Raw genomic sequence first — 22500 nt, forward strand, 5'->3', positions numbered from 1 at the left:
TGTTCATACGATGATAAAGATTTATAAGTAATATATTAGCTTATGCAAAGATTGAAGACATTGAAAAAAAAAAAATAAAAAAAAATAAAAAAGAAATAAGAAAAAAGAAAAAATGAAATGAATATAATCGCATCATTATCGGCACACGATATAAATAATAATAATAATAATAATAATAATAATAATAATAATAATAATAGTTATAATAATAATAATAAACAAGAATATCTAATATCGAAAATACAAGTGAAGTAAAGTGGAAATGAGATGATTCTTTGTATTCGTATAAATGAAAGATTGAGCGCATAGATATAAATTTCTCTGAGCGAAAAAGTCGAAGACCGGTATAAGAGAGGAAGATGATGCTTTCGTGATAATAAAAAAAAAAAAAAAAAAGAAAAAAAAAACCCTGGTCGCGACTTCTCGGCGTTTTTCTTCGAAAAGGTCAGAGTAAAAGAGAGGGCAAGTAGAGAGTCGGGTAATTGCGCGAAAGAAGAAATAAGGCGCAAAGAATGTGAATCGCTCGAGCGTCCTTACGCTTATGACTTTGCCCGTTTGTCTCGTCTTCGTATAATTCGAGTAAATTTTTCCTACTCTTCGTCTCGTCCCTCTCTCTCTCTTTCTCTCTCTCTCATCTCTCACTCTTTCTCTTTCTCTTTCTCTTTCTCTTTCTCTTTCTCTTTCTCTCTGTATCTATAGTATTCGTTTCGCTTCGTATAATTTAATCTCTAGGTACATTCGTTTTATTCATTCTAACGAGAAGTCGACTTCAATAAAATAAAATAAACATTCGGCGATGCAATTTAATATTATATTGTATATATATATATATATCGCGATATTATATCGCAAATTTAATATCGCGTACGATAATAGTTTAGAAATAATTTATTAACGAAAGAAGAAGAATTTGCTTTAAAAATAAATAAAAAGAATTTATAAATTTTCGATATCTAATTTATTTCGAAGACATGATAATTTTGATCTAAAGTTAGAATATTATTTCACAATCGAGAAAAGACGATTAATTCGTCTACAATCCCGAACGAGATTATCGTTCTGACAAGAAACGCTTTAATCGAGAACGTAGAACAGATAGAGCAAGAAATTCGTAAGCAGTATGTTACTTCTCGTTAATGAATTGTGTTTGGTTCCTTCTATCGGGCAACGAAGGTTAACCGCAATCAACGATATTAGATGACTCGGTGCCTAATCGCGGTCGCACGATCTATTCTTCAAACATACCTTCGTGTTTCCTTTAGTTTCCAATACATTAGCTCGCTTAGATTAAGGAAGGTCATCCCGTATAAATACGTACGAGAGAGATAGAGAGAAAAAGAAAGGAAAAGAGAGAGAAAGAGAGACAGAGGCAGAGAGAAAGAGAGAGAGAGAGAGTGAGAAGTACAACTGGGATTAAATATGCCCTGCTATATTAAGCACACTCTTGAGAATCTGATTCCCTTGAATATCGAGGGTCTGTTCTTAAGCATAGAAACTAATGAATAATTCTCCTTTATTAATATACAAAGAGACCCATATAATTAGCAGGATGGCAATGTATTCGATCTAAGGAAACGTCAAGTCCTTTGTATTTGAAGAAAATAAACGAGGAAAAACTTTGACGATCTATCTTACAAATTACTTTTTTCTTCTTTCGATTTATCGTAAATCCATACTGTTCTGTCATTATATTCAAAAGAAAATATTAAATTCGGTCGAATACAAAGTAGTACACATTTGTTTACTATGATATTATTGAATTGTTCCTTTTATTTCGAAATTAAATTTCAGAAAAATACATATACTCTTATCTTTACGCTTGTTCGGATGGTATTATCACAGTGACAAAGACAATACGCAAACACAACAAAGATCTTTTTAACAAAGTAATTAACACAAAAGTTACTATCATGATTACTTCCTTCCCACAACTTTCTCATGTACATGAGTTGCTATTGTTACTTCTTTTACCGTCTTTGTTACTTTCCGTCGTATTTTATTTCTCGTAAGAGAGAAAGAAATGTTAATATTTTTTACTTACCAGTAAGTGAACCAGTTACCTGTAAGGTAAGTAAAAACTATTAGCTCTCTCTCTTTCTCTTTCTCTCTCTCTCTCTCTCTCTCTCTCTCTCTTTCTCTCTGTTTCTTTCTTTCTTTCTCTCTCGGGAGTACTTTGGAATTCTAAAACATTGGCAGATCTTTTTTCCCCACATCTTAATCACTTAAGCGTGATTTTCACTTTATTTACACCTTGTATACACACGAAAGAGGCTCATCGCCTCCGCAGACGTTACTCCCAGTAGAAGGGGGTATATATTTCCCCTGCATTACCCTAAATGCGAATATCGGAGGGTCGGATTATACCGCGGGAACTCAACGCGTATAATTTTCTTCGTTGAATATGCAAGTAAAGATACAAACGGAGAGAGAGAGAGAGAGAGAGAGAGAGAGAGAGAGAGAGAGAGAGAGAGATACCTCTCCTACGTCCTAGAGACGAGCAGCAATTTTTCACGAGAGGTTAAATTCAGACGGACCGTAAAACCATTATAATTTTGACTGTATTTTCTTCCTTCTCTCTTCACCGTTAGAACGAGTTACGCGATTAAAATTAACATCCCGTAATATAATTAATCGAGGCTTCTCATTTTCTTTTTTTTTTTTTTTGTTTTATATTTTAACTCGAGCGACATTAATTTTCAAAACTTACGATTGATTTTGATTTTCTATAATGCTTTTAATAGAAATAAATAAGATATAAAATAAAATAACCCTATTTTTATGTCATTTACAAAATCATTTCGACGTGTAGAAGATCACGTGAGTGTGAAAAAAGAATCTGACGATAAAATTCGAAGGAGTCCTATTTCATCATCGTACAAGATATCGTTCTCGTACGTATATATTGAAATTGTTGAATAGAAGAAGAACGTCAAGATCTAAAATCTTCGCATTATTCCTTACGGATGATAAAATGCGAAAGAAGATATCTGGTTTGACACGTTGAACGTCGTTTTTAAGGTTCTTATAATGAAATTTTAGATTTCGTTTAACCTACGAGAAATATCAAATTCCTAACATCACGAAGTCATTGGGGCAAACATTGATAGACAAGGACATCCAAAAAAAATAGACAAACTTACAAAGACACGGCTAACTTTCCTTAAAACGATATAGTTTAGTATATTAGTTAAAGCCGTAAACTTTGCCACAATCTATACTTAATCATAATAACATTGTATTATTTTTATCTATATCTATATCGATTAAAATTATTAAAGTTAATCGTATGTGAGAATCTATTGTTTCGAATGAAATTTCTTCTATTTCTTTTTCGTCCAAATTTTCTTCTCAAAGTCTTTTTAAGTTTCCCGTTCGTCAGTATTCTGGTAAAAGATCATCGAGGTTGAAAATACTATGAGACTTTTTTTTTCATGTTATCTTTTTTTTTTTTATGTCTGTAATACCTTCATGAAATTCAAGCTGGAAGTTCTGCTTTTTCCAGTTAGAAAAGGTAACAGAGATGCGTTCGCATAGAAGTGAAGAGTTACTACTACTTGGTATCCCATACACAGAACATATACACATAGACATGGACATGGATAAACTCGTTCGAATGGAGACGTATGTAGTTGTCGAAAGGGACGAGTTTCTCCTGTTCACAGTACGCGGTCGAATATTCAAATTCCGATGAAACTCCGACGTGGAAATTTTGCTGATCCCTTTAGGGCACCGTTAGAGTCATTACTTGGTTTACAGTAATAGCGTGGCTTACAATAATAAGCCCTACGTGCAAAGTTTATTCCCAGCCGCAAATCTGTTGTTTGATTCCTCCGGCACGAGCTTACATTGGGCGTTTGTAACTTTCGGCTAATTAAGCAACGTAGCTTCACGTTAATTACATCGACGAGAGTTCCTCATTGTATGAATCTTGACATGAATAAAATGCGGAACATCACAGTAAAGATTTTTATCGAAAAAAAAAAAAAAGAAAAAAAGAAATTACAAAGGAGTTCGATTTATCGATTAAAACGGTAATATCGAATTAAATTTGAAACGAATGAATTATTTATTAGTCCGACTTGCGTATGGATTACTTTCATTTTTTTATTTCTCTTTACCTTTCCTTTTTTTTTTTTTTATAATATCATACTTACAATAATCGTCAATATAAAGCAGAATAAAATCTTGTTATTCTTTATTGTAATGTGTCCCAATTCGATCTAACATGATTTCAATGAAATCGAATGTCAATTCGTTTCCTTTTCAAATTCGATATCCTTCGAGAAAATCAAAATGTCTAGTTGGTCGATCCCTATGGGAAAAAAGTCCTTCAATTCTCTGAAGGATTTCGATTCGTAGATGGCGATAGAAATTTTTCACATTTCGACGTTATCTAAGCGCGTCGAATTACTTGGTACGTCCGAGCTGAGCGAACGATTTGAATATAAAATTCCCGATTCATCATGCATGCAAAACCGGAAAACAAACAGAGTGAAAATGGAACTTGGGGTATGTCGGGCCATTATCCTGGGATCTTATTGATTCTTATTATGCAGCGAAGCGTGCTGGAATAATCTATCTTGTCGCGAGTATACGCCACTTGCTGGTAATCGAAGGAAAACAATTTTGGATCGCAACATAATCAAACAAGAAAGTTAATGCTGAACACGATCGCTTCTTCTAATCGTCCAATTAATTTTTCGAGTCTCATTCGATCGAAGGACTTATATCACTATTTTCTTTCTTTCTTGTTTTTTTTTTCTTTTTATTTTTTTTTCACAATACGAAAAGGTACTCACTCTGAGAGTCTCCAGTTGGGAGCGCACGAATTCCGCTCGGCTGGCAACGTCGGGAATCGCCACAGGAAACGAACCCATGTACTAAAAACAGAAAAAAAAATAAATATTAGTATTCCGAATTTTGTTGAAAATTTGCAAGAAAAATAATATCTTAATGATTTCGAAAAATGTTTTTCGCATTGTTCAATTTGATAATTACATTTTTAATATAAATAAAAATTATATAAAAATTTCATGATAGAAGATATAATTATTAATCATGATGGAAAATGTAATATTAATGAAAAAGGGGAAAAAAAATTTCACGTAAGGTACGATTTTAGAGATCACTTATAAATCCGATATAATAGCGATAGATACGCGCGAGCATGAGCAAAGTTCGATATGGGGCGCAAAGTGAAGCACAGGCGGTGGGAGAACTCGAGAAAGTGATGTGCGATGTAAAGTCATATGGCGCTTGTAACATTCATGGGAGGTGGAGGAAACCAATAACCCCGTTCGAATTATTGAGCGAGTATACGAAAGCTCGAGCAGGTTTCGAACGTTCTCTACGAGTTTTCATTGGTTTATTTCTTATTTGAACGAGCGCAGTGATCGTACGAGAGAAAAATCAATAAAAATGAATTTTTCAAATATCACTTATTTTCACGGCCATAGTTCATGAAAATAAAGAACTCGAATTAAAATATTGTCTATATTTTTTCCTCTGTTCATCTCTTTATTCTTTTCTCTTTATTATTTTTTTTTTTCTTCTTCTTCCTTTTATCATAATCTTAACAAAACATAACGCGAATAAACGTGCAATTGTTCGATAACAAAATTAATTATCGATTTGATGAAATAATTGTGTTTCACGACCCACAGGGAATTCTCTCAGAGCTAGAGACTTCTTGGAACAATAAAAAGAATCCAACCTAACCTACGACAAGAATTTCATTTCCCTTTTTCGCTCAGAGGAGATTTTGCCCACCGGTACCAGCCGTCCTTTTTCTTTTCTTCGTAGAACTGCCATTTCCTTTCGATAGTCAATTTGGTTCACGATCATTCGTGTCTTCGGAGAAAAGGAATAGAAAGACGAAGAAGCTTGGAAATTTCGTTTACTTCCTTGACCAAGACGATTCCTTTTGTCACGATTATTTCGAATTCCAATGAAAATGTTTCTACCGTATTTATTCATGCGAATTTTATTTTCCTATCCTTTGTGTATGCTCCAATGGAATTCAAAGGAGTTAAAAACAGTGATATGTATACGTGAAGTTCTCTACAAAGAAGACAAGTATCGCAAATAACATGTGCGAGTGACGTTTTATCGTGTCGACAGAAAAGAATGATAGAAAAGAGAGGAAAAGAGAGAGAAAGAGAGAGAGAGAGAGAGAGAGAGACGAAGTGTACTCGAAAAGCTGAAATACGTGAGATGATCTGGCAGATATTACCATTCCTTTGCGATATGAAAGATTTTATTCGATAGGTTCGAGTATTAATCATGACGAATTTATTCTTCTAAGAGAAGAAAAGAAATTCATTTCTTTTCATAAATATGAATAAAAATAAACGAACTGAACGAGAATAAAATTCTTAACACGAGGAAATGAAATAATAATAATAATAATAATAATAATAATAATAATAATAATAATAATAATAATAATAATAATAATAAAGGTTTATCCATTAAAATTAAAACAAATGTATCGTTCTGTGTCTATCAGTTTTCATTTGCAGCGCATATCAAATTTCAAAGCCTGGATAGATTAATCCAATATAGTTTAATTATTATTGGATTAAACTATATTCAAACGCGTGAAAACGTCAAAAAGGACAGGTAAATAATAGTCGGTAAGAAATATGTCGGGGTTTCTCACGCATATAAATCTCGATGTAACGAGCGTTGGAAAGATAAGGAAAGTTGGCTCGCCTCGAGAGAAGAGAAAAGAGGATGGCCAAGAAAAGTGACTGAGGCGAAGGGAGAAAGGGGCAGTTTCGTGTTTCGAGCGTGGGCATTGGTCTTTCTCGGTCAAATGCGTCGTCCAACGATTAAATGGTCGATAAAAATAGCGACCCTCCTTATAACGACAATAAATAAAAGCCCGGGGGGTAGATTCCAGGGTCGCAATAAATAACGGTACCTCGTGCAATTATGTTGCGCTTTGGTCCTACATTACGCGAACGTGTTTCCCTCGACGAGTCTGCTTCATATGTATGAACGTGGATACATACTTATCTATAGAATATGCTTACCATAGTATCAATAAAAATCGATTTGGTATATAAAAATGAATTATAAAAGTTTTTATAAATATTTCTTCCATTCAGTTATCTCAGTTACAATTACATAAATTAAAGTTATATATATATATATACATATATACATATATTCGAATATATTACTTTAAAAGAAAAATAATTGTATAGTCTATATAACTGTATAATATAAATTAGATAAGAAAAATGTTATTAATGATTATGAAGTTTCTTCTTCTTTTTTTTTCTTTTCTTTTTTTTTTTTTTTTTTTTTTTTATTTCCCATGTTCCATTTATTCGTAGAATTATATCCACGAATTATTATGGTACACCCTATATAAATTTCTATGTATCTATATATAAGCAAAGAGACAAGAACGAAATTAACGATGTAAATAAAACACTCTATAATTTCTCTCTAACTATAAATATATGTCAGCTATGTATCCGTGACGCACCGGTTCGTCCTTCGCGTTCATCCCCGTTATCGTAGATTCCGTGCCTGCATCTATCCTTTTTCTTACGGTCATGCATACGATTAGAAAGGCGCATACAAGAAACTAACGGATCTACTCGATCGAGTCTGATCTCTTAGCCGCTTTCTCGATATCTTTCAAAGATCTCTTTCAAAACTATCGTTATAATCTACGTCATCATGTTTTCGAATCTTTTAATAGGGAAAAAAATTAAAAAAAAAAAAAAAAAAAAAGAAAAAAGAAAAAAAAAAGACAGAAAGAAAGCCCATCGTCGTTTCTTTATTTTATAATCTTTAAAACGTTCCAAAAGGGCACGTATGTCGACCTTTTTTCTAATTTCCTGAACAATCGAGGATAAAATACGCGTTGGGTGAGAACGAGCGACGAATACCGTAGTAGCTTAGTAACATAGGAACGTTAGAAACGCGCTGCAAATCGACGTAAAGAATTTTAATTAGAAATCTCTCTCTTTCTCTCTAAATCCGATATGAAATTTCGAGAATTTCAAGAAAGAAAGAAAAAAAAAAAAAAGAGAAAGAGAAGAAAAAAACGTGGAAGATAGAAAGAGAAACTTTTCGATAAGTTAAATCCAGATAAAACAGGAATATTTATGAACTGACAGAACATGATTCGCATTTTCCTTCGTTTCGAGTTTATAATTTCCTTATGGTACGATATTGCTTCCTTACGTATGTTGCAGCAATCTATGGTGTTGCTATATTTCAACGTATTACCTATCGTACCACCATTTATATATATATATATATATATATATATATATATATATATATCTTTGCATATAAAATGGTAATATAATTCTCATTTTAATACTTGCGAATAATTCTCATTGTTATATTTTATTGAATTTCTCTACCGAAAATCCGTGATATTTTTCGAAAAACGGGACGATTTTTTTAAACCCCTTGCATCATCAATATAATACTATAATACACCATAACATCGATCCTAAAAGCATATTAAAATTCATTTAATGAAACTTCAATACGATCGGATTCAAATATTTATTTTACGATCGAATATCGTATCATCTGTTAGTTTATAATCCTCAGGATAATAATCCTTTCGTGTGGATGAATTTTTCTCAAAATTGATAAAAAAGAAAAAAAAGAAAAAAGAACAAATTTAATATCGATGTTGTTGGCATCGTATTAATAGTCAGTTGATAACAACGATCGATTTACATCGTTGCACGATACTTCTCGGAATCGTACAATTACATTCGAATCATTTTTTCATACTGTCTCTCACAAAGGAATTATATACGTTCCACGATCATGCAACATGAATCATGATACATGTTTGCGTTTCAGTCGACTCGTGGTCCAACTTACAAATACATATATATATATATATATACACCGTTAATTTCAGCGAATATAGACACGTAGAGAGTAAAAGAATGTAAAAGGGAAAAGATTTCCGAATGTAATAGACCATTGATAATACCAGCTTGCATAATAATCGTTCCGATTAGGAAACACTGGTAAAGTATTTGCTTATTAATCTTATTACTATCTATAATATATCTGTCATATTATCTATAAACATAATTATCTATAATATAACGTAGTATAATAATAAATATCAATATCGAGATTCATTTAGAAAGAAAAAGAAAAAGGATATTTAATTAAGAAACGATATAATTAATACAAAATTAATTCACAAAGATAATTATATTTCTTTCTTTTATTAATTAATGTCAAAGGAATCAATTTTCAAACGAAAAAAAAAAAAAAAAAAAAAAAAAAAAAGAAAAAAAAAAAACATTTCACGAGAGTATTTTCAAGTTTTTTTTATTCTCTTGCGAAATTTTAATACACGTACCACCATGTGGATCGAAATTGCGAGGAGTCTTTTTTTCACAATGAACAGGAACGAAGTAAATAGGTATGCAAATTTCAACAGAGTGCGGTACCTCTGAAAAAGAAGACAGAAAGAAAGAAAGAAAAAAAGAAAGACAAAAGAATCGTATAGCCGTCTCACGGTTTAATAAAGGCCGAATAACAGGTTGCACGATTAATGCAGAATGCGATTACTTTCACTTTTTATGAGTGGCAATCTCTTTCGACAACCTTCAACATAGTTCTCTCATAATCGGATAAAACGATGGGGTTGGTAGGGATAGGGGATATAAACGTATGTCTACTTGTAAGAAGATAATAAACTTTTAGAGAAGAGAGTTAATTGCATCGACAGATTTATCGACTGAACTAATAATTGACGAATATATGATTAGATAAACACAATACGTATTATTTATTTTCACGATTGCGAACATTTGTCATTCCGAGAATATCGATATTTTTTTCTGTTGATCTTGTGAAAAATATATCTGTAACGTAAGAGAGAGAAAGAGAGAGAGAGAGAGAGAGAGAGAGAGAGAGAGAGAGAGCCAAACGATAACTACTAAATTTTCATTTCACGTATAACTATACTATACGTAGAAAGATATTGTAGAAGAATCAAAAAGTTTGACGTATGCATGATGAACCATAATAAAAAGGTTCATGACAGGTAACTTTAAAAAAAGATGCGAAATGTTGAAAAGGAGTCAAATTTTTCCAAAGTTGTTACAGAGAAAGCATAAAACGTATACAACGAACGAGCATTATACTCGCAAATGATTTAGCGTCATTTTCAACGGATGTATTATGATCTAATCCGTAGGATGCATTAATCAAATCTTTTATATGAAATACCGGTTACGCAAACTTCGGTTGATTTACTCACACGAGGAGTAATTGTGGTTACATGCATGAACTCTTGGATCCTTTCTCAAGGAAATAAGATAATTATTTCATTGGAGAAGTAGAAAGGGGGAGATACGATCGGTCGAGTTGGTGGTACGAATCGACCGTAGCGAATATCTTTGGACTACGAAAGATATCATCGTAGAGTACTCATTAACGCGTTTATTACTTGTGCGTGTCCCTTTCTACTTATTCCTTTTCTCCTTAAGCTATGTATGTATATGTCTATGTGTATGTATGTTCTTCTTAGGAAAAGAAGAAACAAAAGGCCGGATAGAAAGCGATAATATTTACAATGCAATTAAGACTCGTTAGAAAAGCTACGCAGGACAATTTAAACGTTTCGTCTTTCGTTGAGCCGTTAATTAAACATTTAAACATTCTCTCGTCCTTTTCTACTTTTTTTTTTTCTTCATTTCTTGTTCTTTTTTTTTTTTTTTTTAGGGTGGGGGAGTGTGCGGGAAAGAGAGGAGGGGGTTTTATTTTTTTTCTCTTTTTTTTTTTTGCCTCGTCTCTTTTTTTCCCCTTTCCTTCTTTCTTTTTCCTTTTGTCCTTTTTTCTTTTTTTCTTTCTTTCTTTCTTTCTTTTCTTTTTATTTCTTTTTTTTTGTTTTTTTTTTTTTTTTGTTTTCACGCACCATTGAAAGAAGTCTCGGAGCATCTTTTCTTAAAGAAACACGCCATGTACATATATTCCGTCGAGATATTAATTACGTTGGAATTTCACGTTACTTTACCTGGAAAACGATTTAACGAGCAGGTGCCAGAACCAAGCACCTTGCAACATGCTTGTGTTTTATATCGCTTGCAAATCAAACCTTTTCAACGTTTAATATTCGTCCCCGGCCGCAAGTATTCTTGACTTTCGTGCCTTCTTGATCAAGCTAAATTATACGCACGTTTTTGGAACGACTTTGTAACGTCGAACTTTCAACGATCGGTTCGATCGAATGTGATTTACGATTCGTCTCGAGGTAAGGAACGCTCAATCTTATCTTACACGAGAGAAAACGCTATAAAGCAATACAAAATGTTCATACGTATGTACGTTTATGCATATATACATTCTTAAGTGATACACGAGTAAATATTTGCAAGGATCGTAATACAAAAAAAAAAAAAAGAAAAGAAAGAAAAAAAAGAATTTTTCTTTTTTTTTTTCGAAGAGTTTCAAAGAAATTATAAAGTATTAGAATAACAGAGCCCACCTGTACATCGTTGAATATATCGAGAGTAGCCTCTGGCATTTTGATGTCCGTATACTCCACCATCCTCACTATTTTTGTTTTGTTTGTTTTTCCTTTTTCCTTCTCTTTCTGCACCTACTTTACACTCTTGTTATCTTCCCTTTCTCTCTCTCTCTCTCTCTCCCTCTTTCTTTCTCTTTCTTTCTCTCTTTATCTCTCTTTTTCTTTATTCTTTTCTTCGTCTTGTCGCCTTTCGAGAAGATTTTAAATAAATCTCTATTATCCGTCTTCTTTAATTGCACGTTTCGTTAATTGCTCGATGTTTCCTACCGCCAACGATCGACGTAACGTCGAGAATGTATCGGGAAAAGATAAGCATCGCTTCTTCCCTCTTCTTTCATTCTCGATAACGATCACGAAACAATGACATAGCTAACTTTCACTATTTTTCATCGATTAATGATCATTTCTTGGCCACCACGGAACGTCACCGGAGAACGTTTGATTTTCGACCTCGATATTTTGAATAAAAAAAGTTATGAAAAAATAATAATCCGTCTATCAAACTTTTCATTTTTCCCTTAATTCGCCTTAATAACAAATTTATCAAGATAAGTTGCAAGATGGACAACGATTGTTCCTTCTAACGAATTAATGGAAAAAATAAATTGATAAAATGCTTTCCCATATTGTTTCATAGAATTTTTGAAGTATTTTTATACGTCATGATTTATATCGGTAGTTAAAGAAACGTGGCTGTCAATCTGAAAAAAAGAGAAAAGAAAAGAAAAAAAAGAAAAGAAAAAAAAAAGGGAAACCGAAAAAAGAAGAAAACAAATTTCATTGACAATTAATCGATTTCACCGGTCGGTCTCTGCTAACGTTTTAATGGACTTTTCTGATTTCGGCTTTCAAATTAAAGCTTAAACTCTTTGAACCGTTCGATCACGCGTTTGGTTATTCTCTCCTTTAGTAAATGATACAACAAATCGTAAAAGTCAAGGACGAAAGTCTATATGATTTATTTAATATTAAAAACGTATAATAGATACATTTCAAATTGTTATATAAATATTTGAATAATTTGGATATCTCTTGGTAGAAAAAAGAAAAAAAAAGAAAAGAAAAAAAAGAAAAGAAAAAAGATAAAAAGAAAGTGTTTATCTACAATACGAAATTAATGATCCTAATTAATAAGTTAATTTACGATCGAGAATAAAAATAAATCGGATGATACCATAGAGAAAAAAAAAAAAGAAATCATAGGCTATCTATATTTCTCCTTTTTTTTTTTTTTTTATTATTTAAACGATCCGATCATCGAAGCGAACGCTTTTCTCTTCTTCTCCTCTCTCCGTCATCGTTCACTGTCACTCTCAGGCGTCCGTGAGAGATCAAGTAGAACAGCAATACTTTCTCACGTAGCAAACGTCCGTAACCTGCAGTTAACGATTCAAGAGCTCGTTGCGCTCTACGCGGTGACAGGTGGAATCTTTCGGAAGGTAAGAACGATTTAATCAATGTCACTGTGAAATATAACGTCGGGAAGAAGCTATGATAAAAATAATAAATAAACACGTTAGAGTTTGCATCCATTCGAAATCAGACACGCATTAGTTCGGTCTTGAACATTTTTTCTCAGTACACGGTTAATCTCGTTTTCGAAATTATTAAACGAATATCGAAGAACGATGAATAGCGATAACGATTTAATGAACGTTTTAAATATACATAAATCTCGAAGGAAATGAGCCATATAGAGAGAAAGAAAGAGAGAGAGAGAGAGAGGGAGAGAGAAAGAGAGATAACGAAGCGTGGACAGATGCTCTTTATTTATTTTGAAGTAAAAAACGTTTCTCATAATCTCGAAACGTCGAAAACGAATTCCTCGTTATTCAGTATCATCTCACATAAAATTCCATATGATACTTGAGTTGATATATTCTTGATAATGGTTAGACGATCATGTTGCAAGTGCTATGACATTTTCGTAATTCGCGACGAATCTCGTCCTTCGAGAATCTCAACGCGAGATATACCGAACGTGCATGGCATTTAATTTAACCCTTTGCTTCCTTATTTTTCCGCTTTCTAATATCGATAAAATAAAGATAATCTATTCTTTTCCCAACGGATTTATTTCTTATTTTTCTTTATATTTTCTATTTTCTCTTTCTTCTTTACCCTTACGGTAAGAATATACAAGCAGGAATAGCGATGAGCAAGATCTCAGAATAACGTGGTTTTCCACTATCCCGTAATCCTCATTAAACTGTGACTCATGGGAGAAAAGTAGATATACAGGGTGAACGATATAACTTGATCCATCGTAAGTTAAAATAATTTGTTTAATAATTTTCATTATCGATGAAATTCATAAATATTTTTTTTCCTTATTTTACATGATCTATTACAATGTATCAAAAGTCAAACTTTGTAAACTTTTTATCTTAATTTTCGAATTATATAAATTAACGAGATAAATAATATCTATCAAATTATATAGTTCACCCTATATATATATATATATATTTAATTCAGTCCGCGTGACTCCTTCGCGATTCTGTTCACGATTTCTCGCGAATCGTATAATCTAAAGATTCGTTCGACTCCCACGTGACTTTTCAAAACGAAGCGGACGAGGAAGAGATTATTCGAGAAATTCAAAAATTTCTCTTTAGATTAATGCAAAAACGAAAGAGGAAGAAGTAGCTTTCTCGTCTCGTGCGCGAGGACGCTTTTGATTTATCGACCGATCGATCGATTTATACGCGACGATCGCGTGCGGCCCAAGAAAGAGAGAGAGAGAGAGAGAGAGAGAGAGAGAGAGAGAGAGAGAGAAAGAGAAAGAGAAAGAGAAAGAGAAAGAGAAAGAGACTTGTTCTTGGCTTCCAGCAGATCGAAATCGGCTTCTCTTCTCTCTTTTACTCTCATTGTTGAGCAGTTAACGGCGAACAGATCGGATAACCCCGCGGCATAGATCACTTGCAATGATGCATACCTGCCGACGTGATTTCATCGACGACCTAAATCGCTCTATCGACTCTTCTCGAACTATTAACAAGTATCTTTTCCAACTTGGAAACGTTCCTTCGAAGTTTGTTCTTAAAACGCAGTTAAGGTATTAAAAAATTAGTCCTATGAACGTTAGAATACTTTGGATATTTATATGGATATTTATATTCGCATATATAAATTCTGAACAAAATTATTATTAAAATGGAGAAGATCTATATTTTGATATTTTTAAATTAAAAAAAAAAAAGAAAAATAATGATAACTTTCAACAAATAAACATTTACAAAGCATACAATTCCAAAGAGAAATATACTCTAAGTAAAATTTCAATTATAATCTATTTATTGGCTCCAAGGTTTGTCCTGTTATATTTTATATATAAAAAAAAAAGAAAAAAAAAAAGAAAAAGGATTCCTTTAATAACTATCATCGATATCTATCATAAAAGTAATACGTATTACGTGATACTTCGATTCTCGATAAGAGTAGAATCGTAGAAACAAACCGGTGAAACGAAACCTGATCGAAATGGGAAACATACCATGACTAGAATCGTGTAATGAATAAATAATGTTTCTATTAAATTCTGGAAAAATAGTGAGTACAGTTGTTGAATGCAACGAGTTAATTCAAATGTTCATCGTGCTATTGGAATTCCATTTTTTTTTTAAATCTCCTTTGAAAATATCGTCGATATGATAACGTTATCGTTGTCGAAATTAAAACAGAAATAGTAACGGCAGGTCAACGCACTAGAAATTGATTTCACTATGAACGCCAACACAAAGAAATGAAATCCACTGACAATGATAATGAAAAATGACGCGCACTCATCCGCAGAACGAGAGCATTTGACTTTCACTGCACTTGCCAAACGCATTAATTGCCACCCACGCACGTAACTCGTTAGCCCTTGAATCAACGACATCAAATATATATATATATATATATATATATATATATATATATATATATGATATGTATATATATATAGATTTCAAAAAATATTCATTGAATCAATATTCTTGGAATATCGCGTGAACGAACTAACAATAAATAAATGAAAAAGGATAAGTAAATAAAGAAAAAAAAAAGAAAAAAAAGAAAAGAAAATCAAAAGAAACGATTCAAATAGAAATAATTTCCATGAGAAATAACTATATAATATGTCTCACATTACGGTAGAAAGGAACATCTTCATCTTACGCGTCGCTGACACACTCGCGACGAAAACGGCACTTGTCCGTAGACAGAGAGAAAAAAGAGACGAAGGATAGAAGCAGAAAAGAGAGAAAGGAAAAGAAGAAGAAGAAGAAGAATAAGAAGAAGAATAAGAAGAAATAGAAGTAGAATAAGAAGAATAAGAAGAAACGTCAAGAAGACGTCGAAAGCTCCGCTCGTCGACTTTATCGGTGTTCCTTTCTCGAGGATCGAGCCGTCTCGTAGAACATAGAGTGGAACGAAGAGAGTAAACAAAGAAGAAAGAGTAGAAAGGAGAGAAAGGGATAGACTATAGTTGGCGATGAATAGAGTCACGCGTTATCGGGTGCAGGCTTACTCTCGCACGAGGTCTCGTCTCGCGCGTACGCTAAGTGCCGTGCGTGCGTAATAAGGCACTGAAGAGGCCTGCTGGCCCTACTCGCCTTCCCTATTACGTTCTTCCTCTTAGATGTAAAGAGAAGGAGTATGGGAACAGAGTAAGCAACAACGACTACGACAACGACCACGACTACAACAACGACAACGACGACGACGACGACGAAGACGACGACGACGACGACGACGACGACAAGGGGCCCGCGCGTGCGTCGCTTTCTCAATGCGTTTCGTTCTAACCAACGCACCACATACAAAGAAACGTATACACGTACACGTACGTCACAAGGTCGACCACGTTGTTCGAGAGCTCCCTACCTTCCTTTTCGACCCTCTTCTTCGTTCCATGGGCCCTCGAACGATCGGACCTCCCTCCCTTTTTTCTACTCCCTAGCGCACTCTGCTTCCGTCTACTCCTCTTAAGTTTTCGTATTTAGCGGACACTCGGTATATCGTCCTTCTTCGAAGAAATAATAAGCCTAACGAAAGAACGAAAAAGGATAGGGAGGAATAAAGGTTTCAATGTTTCTGAATTGAAACGTACAATGAAGTTAATCGTTTGTTTTGAATTTGTAAAAAAAAATATTCTTAAATATACAGGTGACCGCAGGTTCTTTTTTCTTTTTTTTTTTTTAATGGAAAGTCGTAGGTATTTCTCCTTTTCTTTTTTTTTTTTTTTTGAGGGGGTCATATGAAAGTGGCTTTGAAGAATGTTCGAGATTATAATATATGAGGTAGGTATATTTTGGAAAAAAAATGTCTCTTCAAAAAATTTGTCTTCTTTAGAATTCTCGACCTTTTTTGCATTTTTATTCGGAGAAATTTTGTATACGCACGCTCGGAACTCATGAAACTTTCATTTTTCATTCAAACATACAGGACGTCGTGTCACTATAGAATACTTAGATAATTTTACAAGATACGGGAGTCGCTTTGGGTTTGTTCAACGGTATTCCATTCGTTTTTAACCAATATATTTCCTAATCGTGAAGGATCCAAAATCGTTTGCGAATGATACAGGGACCCTTCCGAGATTCCAGGAGTACAGGTCATCTTCTTAAGTTCCAAACCCTCAAGATACGATCGTGAAACGTGCTCCCGTTTATTTTTTGTGGAACGCCCTACCGTTTGTTTGACGATCTCTAATACCGATGAGAGCCCTTATTATACATGGCCCTATATCAGTTATAAGACATGTTTCAAAATATCAATGCAGAAGTATAAAAACTCCAAAGAGATTATTAAATAGATTTCTCTCATAAACTGATCTCTTCATCCATTATACGTCGTGTTAACGTTAAGATTATTTTATTAATATATATATATATATATATATATATATATAAATGTTCATTATTTATAAAGTTATTACATCTTGTATATATATATGCAAAAGTGCATAAATGTATACTACCTGAAATGCACAGACAGGGTACATAGCTGTATTTTTAAAGAATATGTGTCAGTCTACTTTTAAACATTAAAGAATGAGATCGTAGCAAATATAATTGACAATGAGTCTATCTTTTTGTATAATCCTTGTTCACATATATGCATTACTGTATCAAACTATGCTCTAATAAATATATTTAATTATATATAATTTCTTGGTCTTACTCTCTCTCTCTCTCTCTCTCTCTCTCTCTCTCTCTCTCTCTCTCTCTTACTCTCTATCAGTTATCAAGATGAAAAAAGTTATGTGAGCAAGTAGAGAAGGAGGATAAAAAGAGATACGTGTGGTATGCGATGATGATTTTTCGTAATCATCTCGGTTGCGTGATTAAGGGCGATTAGAAGAAACGTTAGAAGGTGTTTTAAAGTCACGCAATAATCTTGGGAGGAAGCGTTATTACTCACTCGGCACTCAGTGCCGTGTATGCTTTAATGATTGACATCCATTAGTCGCTTAAAAATCATCTCGAAGATGAAGAAGAAGAAGAAGAAGAAGAAGAGGGCTCGCTCGCGCGTGCCCTTGGGCTTGAGCTTTGAAAATGTGATTTGCATATATGCAAATAGGGAGCGTAAGCCTGGCGCCTAAGTGCCGGAGCGAATCGCCACTCGCACGAGCGAACCACTGCTGAGAGTGATCGTTCACCTCTATCTGAGGATTACGATAATGCAAAGACAAAAAGGATTCCATTTTGAGCCGGCGAGCAATCGCTCGAGGTTATCGCAACTTCGACTCGATAAATCCTCCGTAGAATGTACGCTCGAAGCTCTTTATAAAGAAGACTCGATGTTTCCTGTTCGAATGATTAATTCGTCATCCGAACCTGATATCAAATGTCGACGTAAACGAGTTCATTCGAGTGGTATAATTTCGTACAAATTTGATTACCTGTTTTATTCAGTTCGAATTATAACCCAACTACATACACCATTATCATCATTAATATTATCTACATGTATTATGAATTATATATTATTATCATACATATATTTTCAATGGTCTCGTACTTCCTTATATTATTTAAATTTTGTCTCATCCTTCTAAAATTCTATATCCAATGGATATTAACGAACGTGTATCAATTATCCATCCAATATATCAAACATGTAATAACTAACATCGGTAAAGTAAAATATTACATAATATTATAAATATACGACGTTGTTCTTCATATTATTAAACAAAAAAAAAAAGAACCTAAATGAGCATTCGTGTCGAAATTCTTTTTAATTTTCTAATCATCAGTATGTTCGTAAATTCATATTCTTCTCTTTCAATGCCGCAATCGATAAAATTCATCGTTTAGCGAGTCAAGATATACGAAGATACTGGGAGACCTGTTCATTCCTCAGAATCAAGTAAGCGAAACGAAGAAACTGAGCGTGAAAGGCTTTTTGCACGCGCGCGCGCGCGCACGCGCACATGCGATCGTACGAGAAAGCGTCAGCACGCGCGTGGAATTGCTCGTTCGAATGAATAAAGAGAAGTGATAAAGGAAGGACATTGTTTGTAGATAATAAATATTTAAATATGATATATGTTTATATATAATAAAAAAATAAATAAATAAATAATTATTCGTTCTTCACGAAAAAAAAAAAAAAGAAAAAAAGAAAAAAAAAAACCAGACATACGTATCTCCACATATCTTCAATTTTTTCGTCAGGATTCATTTGTCAATTCTTTATGAACTTACTTATTATGTGCAATACTCTTTATTGAAAACAATTTGAATATGTTTTTTTTTTTTTTTTTTACGGTTTTACGGTCTCTGTTAAAAAGTTGAAAGAAAACAACTTCGAAAGGGAAAGAAGTTGCATTTCTTTTCCTTTCTTTTTTCTCTTTTCTTTATGGTACATCGACGTGTCATTTTATTTACCTAAAAAGATAAGCAGTACGTCGAAGCGATACCTCGTGCCACGACGATATAAGGAATCCTCATGCGGTGCTATTTAATAACGTTGCCAGCGCGATAATCGATAACACCCGGGGTAGAGGCTAACCGCGAAAGAGTTACGTACGAAAGGCTACGTGGCTAACGGAGTACGACTCAACTCACGAGTCTTGAGAGAAATAGAGGGAAAAAGAGAGAAAGAGAAAAGAAAAAGAAAGAAAGAGAAAGAGAGAGAGAGAGAGAGAGATAAAACGGAGAAATAAAGAAGCTGCCGGCATATATTTTTTATACACGTGCGCTTGAAAAGACGGAAGAGTCTGGAAGCTTGCTTGTTCGCTCGATGACGAAAAATAAGAAGAGAAATATAAAAAAAAAAAAAAGAAGAAGAAGAAGAAAAAATAAAAATATAAAGGAAGAGAGAAAGAAAAATAAAAGAAATAGAAGAGTAACGCGATACGTTGTTCGAAGCACTCGAAGCGAATAACGAAGTAAACCGTAAGAAAAAGAAAAAGAAAAAGAAGGAAACACGAGGTAGGGTGGGCACACGGGGTGTGTTTATATCGCGGTAATTAAAGGTTAGCTCGATATGATATACCGAGATGCTTCTTTATAAATCTTCTCGCGTTACTTCTTGCCGCACTTTTTTCAACCTTTATTCCAGCCAATAATCAATTGTACACGCGCGCACGTTTAAAGAAACTCTCTCTCTCTCTCTCTCTCTCTCTCTCTCTCTCTCTCTCTCTCTCTCTCTCTCTCTCTCTTTCTCTCATGCAAGTGCGACAAGATTTATCGTTTATTCCCTTCGTATAATAGTTTATACATGGATAACCAACCCTTCCATTTTTGCGAAATTCTCTTTTCGACGTAGATATCTATGTTATAGTGTTTTTTGATTCGTACATTACAATAGACAGTATCATTGAATGATCACAACGTTTATATATATATATCGAAGATATTGTGAATTTTTATATAAGAAATATGTGAATACATTTAGATCATTGATGAAATAGAATATAATAATTATTATTATTTCGTAATAATTTTATATAATAACAAATATTTTGTTACGTGTAATTTTTATTATTTATCATTTCGTAAATAGAAATTTTGCGTAATAGAAATATTATATTCGTATGAATCTAAAATATTCTTCATTTGAATATCATCATCCATATGTCATGTAGAAAAGGAATCTCGAAGAAATGAAAGGTATACCCCCACCAGATGCTACGTGCTTGCATATGGGAAGAATGAGACAAAGAAATTCCTCCAGGAATGGTTCTCGCGCCACATGACGCACGACTCGGTCCGCATAGCGCGTTTAGAAAAATGATCCCGCACTCCAAGAGAAGTTCCTTAAGGCTAATCGGGTTTGAACATATCTACCGGATCTTTCCGTGAATAGTCATGAAAAGTGAACGAGTGGAAAATCCATTCGATACGATTCGATGCGCCGACGTGCAAGTACATTTTATTGCTTTTATTATCGGAACGTCGTCTTCTATCCAAAAAGACTCGAGTTGCTTTTGTCCGTCAAACTTATTTGAAATTTTATCAAATATTAAATATCCTATTATCGTTATATAAGAGAAATAATTAATTTATCGACGTAACAACAAACGAAGGCACATTGATCTATATTCGATCGATTTAAAAATAATATTATTTTTAATATTTTGAAATAATTTATCTTCATTTTAAATTAAATAATCCCTTGATATATATAACATTTTATGGTTTTTCTTTCTCTTTTTTTTTTTGTTTATGTTAAGAACAAAGATAGAAAATAATTATCGTTAGATACGTAAAATAAAATGTCTAATTAAGATGAAATTGCAAAAAGTTTTATGATTACGAGTTAATTAGAGTAGTAATTTTTAAACCACGCTTTCAATGAGACGAGCATTGTACGACTTCCTAGAAAAAGAAAAAAAAAAGAAAAAAAAAAAATAAAAACCGAGAAAACTTTTATTGTCACGCTAGAAATATTTAATTGATAATGGAAAGTAATGAGAAAGTGCTCCTGTGAAAAATGAAGAGGTAAATGGTTGGCAGGTGGCTGGTGGAAAGGTGGGCGAGAAAATCGCAGTTTCGCACGTGCGCACGTCTGCTTCTCCACGGTCACGTGACTCACGCACAAGTTCGAAAGATCTTTCGCGGGAACGAGCAAACGTGTGCCGATCGCGTGCGAGCTCACAATCGTTACGTTCGGAACCATCGATCGAAAGAGGAGAGAAAAAGAGATAATGGTCCGAAAAAGATGAGTTTGCCAAAGAGAGAAAGAGAGAGAAATTGGAGTTCAAAAAATAAAAAGGAAAAAAAAACAAAACAAAAAAGGAACAGTGAAAGAAAAAAAAAGATATAAAATCGTACATGAAAATTACATGCCCGGTGGGAGTTATGCTTAAAAGGCCTTCAACGAAACACTGTCGTCAGTTAAAAGCTTCGTATATGTCAACGTCATGTTCATAACATATCGTAACTTTTATGGTATGTATGTACTATGTATATAGTGATAGAATGAAAGAGAGGAGTGTAAGAATATGATTTTCCTGTAAAAAAAGTCATAGCTCAATTATCTAATACAATGTGAAAGATTTTCTATCGTACTCGTGGATTTCAACGAAATCTTAATCTTGAATTTTTCAAATTCTTTCATGAATTTCGTTTAATCCCTAGTATATATTTCGTAATATTTAAAATAGAAAAGGTGTTTGATAGGAAGAAATAGTTATGGTATATCTTTCATCGATTATAATTTTTTTGTTTTTTTCTTGTTTTTTTTCTTTTTTTTTTTATAGTAAGGTAGGACGATAACGATTTTGCAGAATTTCATCTGGATTTGTACGATTAGTAACGCTGAAACGATATATATTTCGTACCAAGTATACTACATATATATATATATATATACCAGGTACACATAATGTTAAATAAACATTTACCTTAGCTCTGACGAATTTCTTCGAAAGCGGTTCTGCCATAATAGGTAGACATCACTTCCCATAGGATTGGCACCGTTTCCGGTATTTTTCACAGCAACGCCGAAGACATCATCGTAAA

At 33.4% G+C, this 22500-nt stretch overlaps 2 protein-coding genes across 11 annotated transcripts in view; one reads left to right on the top strand and one right to left on the bottom strand.

Annotated features, from left to right (window-relative positions):
* The window catches only part of LOC124946407 (tensin-1-like), a 197360-nt gene that overhangs the window by 172792 nt on the left and 2068 nt on the right, over positions 1-22500 (bottom strand). For 5 of the 10 annotated variants that reach the window (XM_047487057.1, XM_047487056.1, XM_047487058.1 and 2 more), the window contains 2 exons: positions 22383-22500; positions 4800-4880 (listed from right to left, as the gene is read on the bottom strand). The exon at positions 22383-22500 is cut by the window's right edge. In XM_047487057.1, coding sequence (XP_047343013.1) covers positions 4800-4880; positions 22383-22444 — 143 coding nt within the window. In that variant the 5' untranslated portion in view covers positions 22445-22500. Of the gene's footprint in view, positions 1-4799; positions 4881-11497; positions 11628-22382 lie in introns of those variants that run through there. The other 5 variants (XM_047487055.1, XM_047487062.1, XM_047487065.1 and 2 more) reach the window with 5 other exon arrangements.
* Positions 21356-22500, top strand: part of LOC124946406 (cadherin-23) — a 31443-nt gene continuing 30298 nt past the window's right edge. Inside the window, exon 1 of the mRNA XM_047487048.1 lies at positions 21356-21927. The gene's annotated coding sequence lies outside the window, so the exon portion shown is untranslated. The remainder of the gene's footprint in view (positions 21928-22500) is intronic.

The sequence above is a fragment of the Vespa velutina genome, chromosome 2, assembly GCF_912470025.1.
Source record: "Vespa velutina chromosome 2, iVesVel2.1, whole genome shotgun sequence".
Classification (NCBI taxonomy): Eukaryota; Metazoa; Arthropoda; class Insecta; order Hymenoptera; family Vespidae; genus Vespa; species Vespa velutina.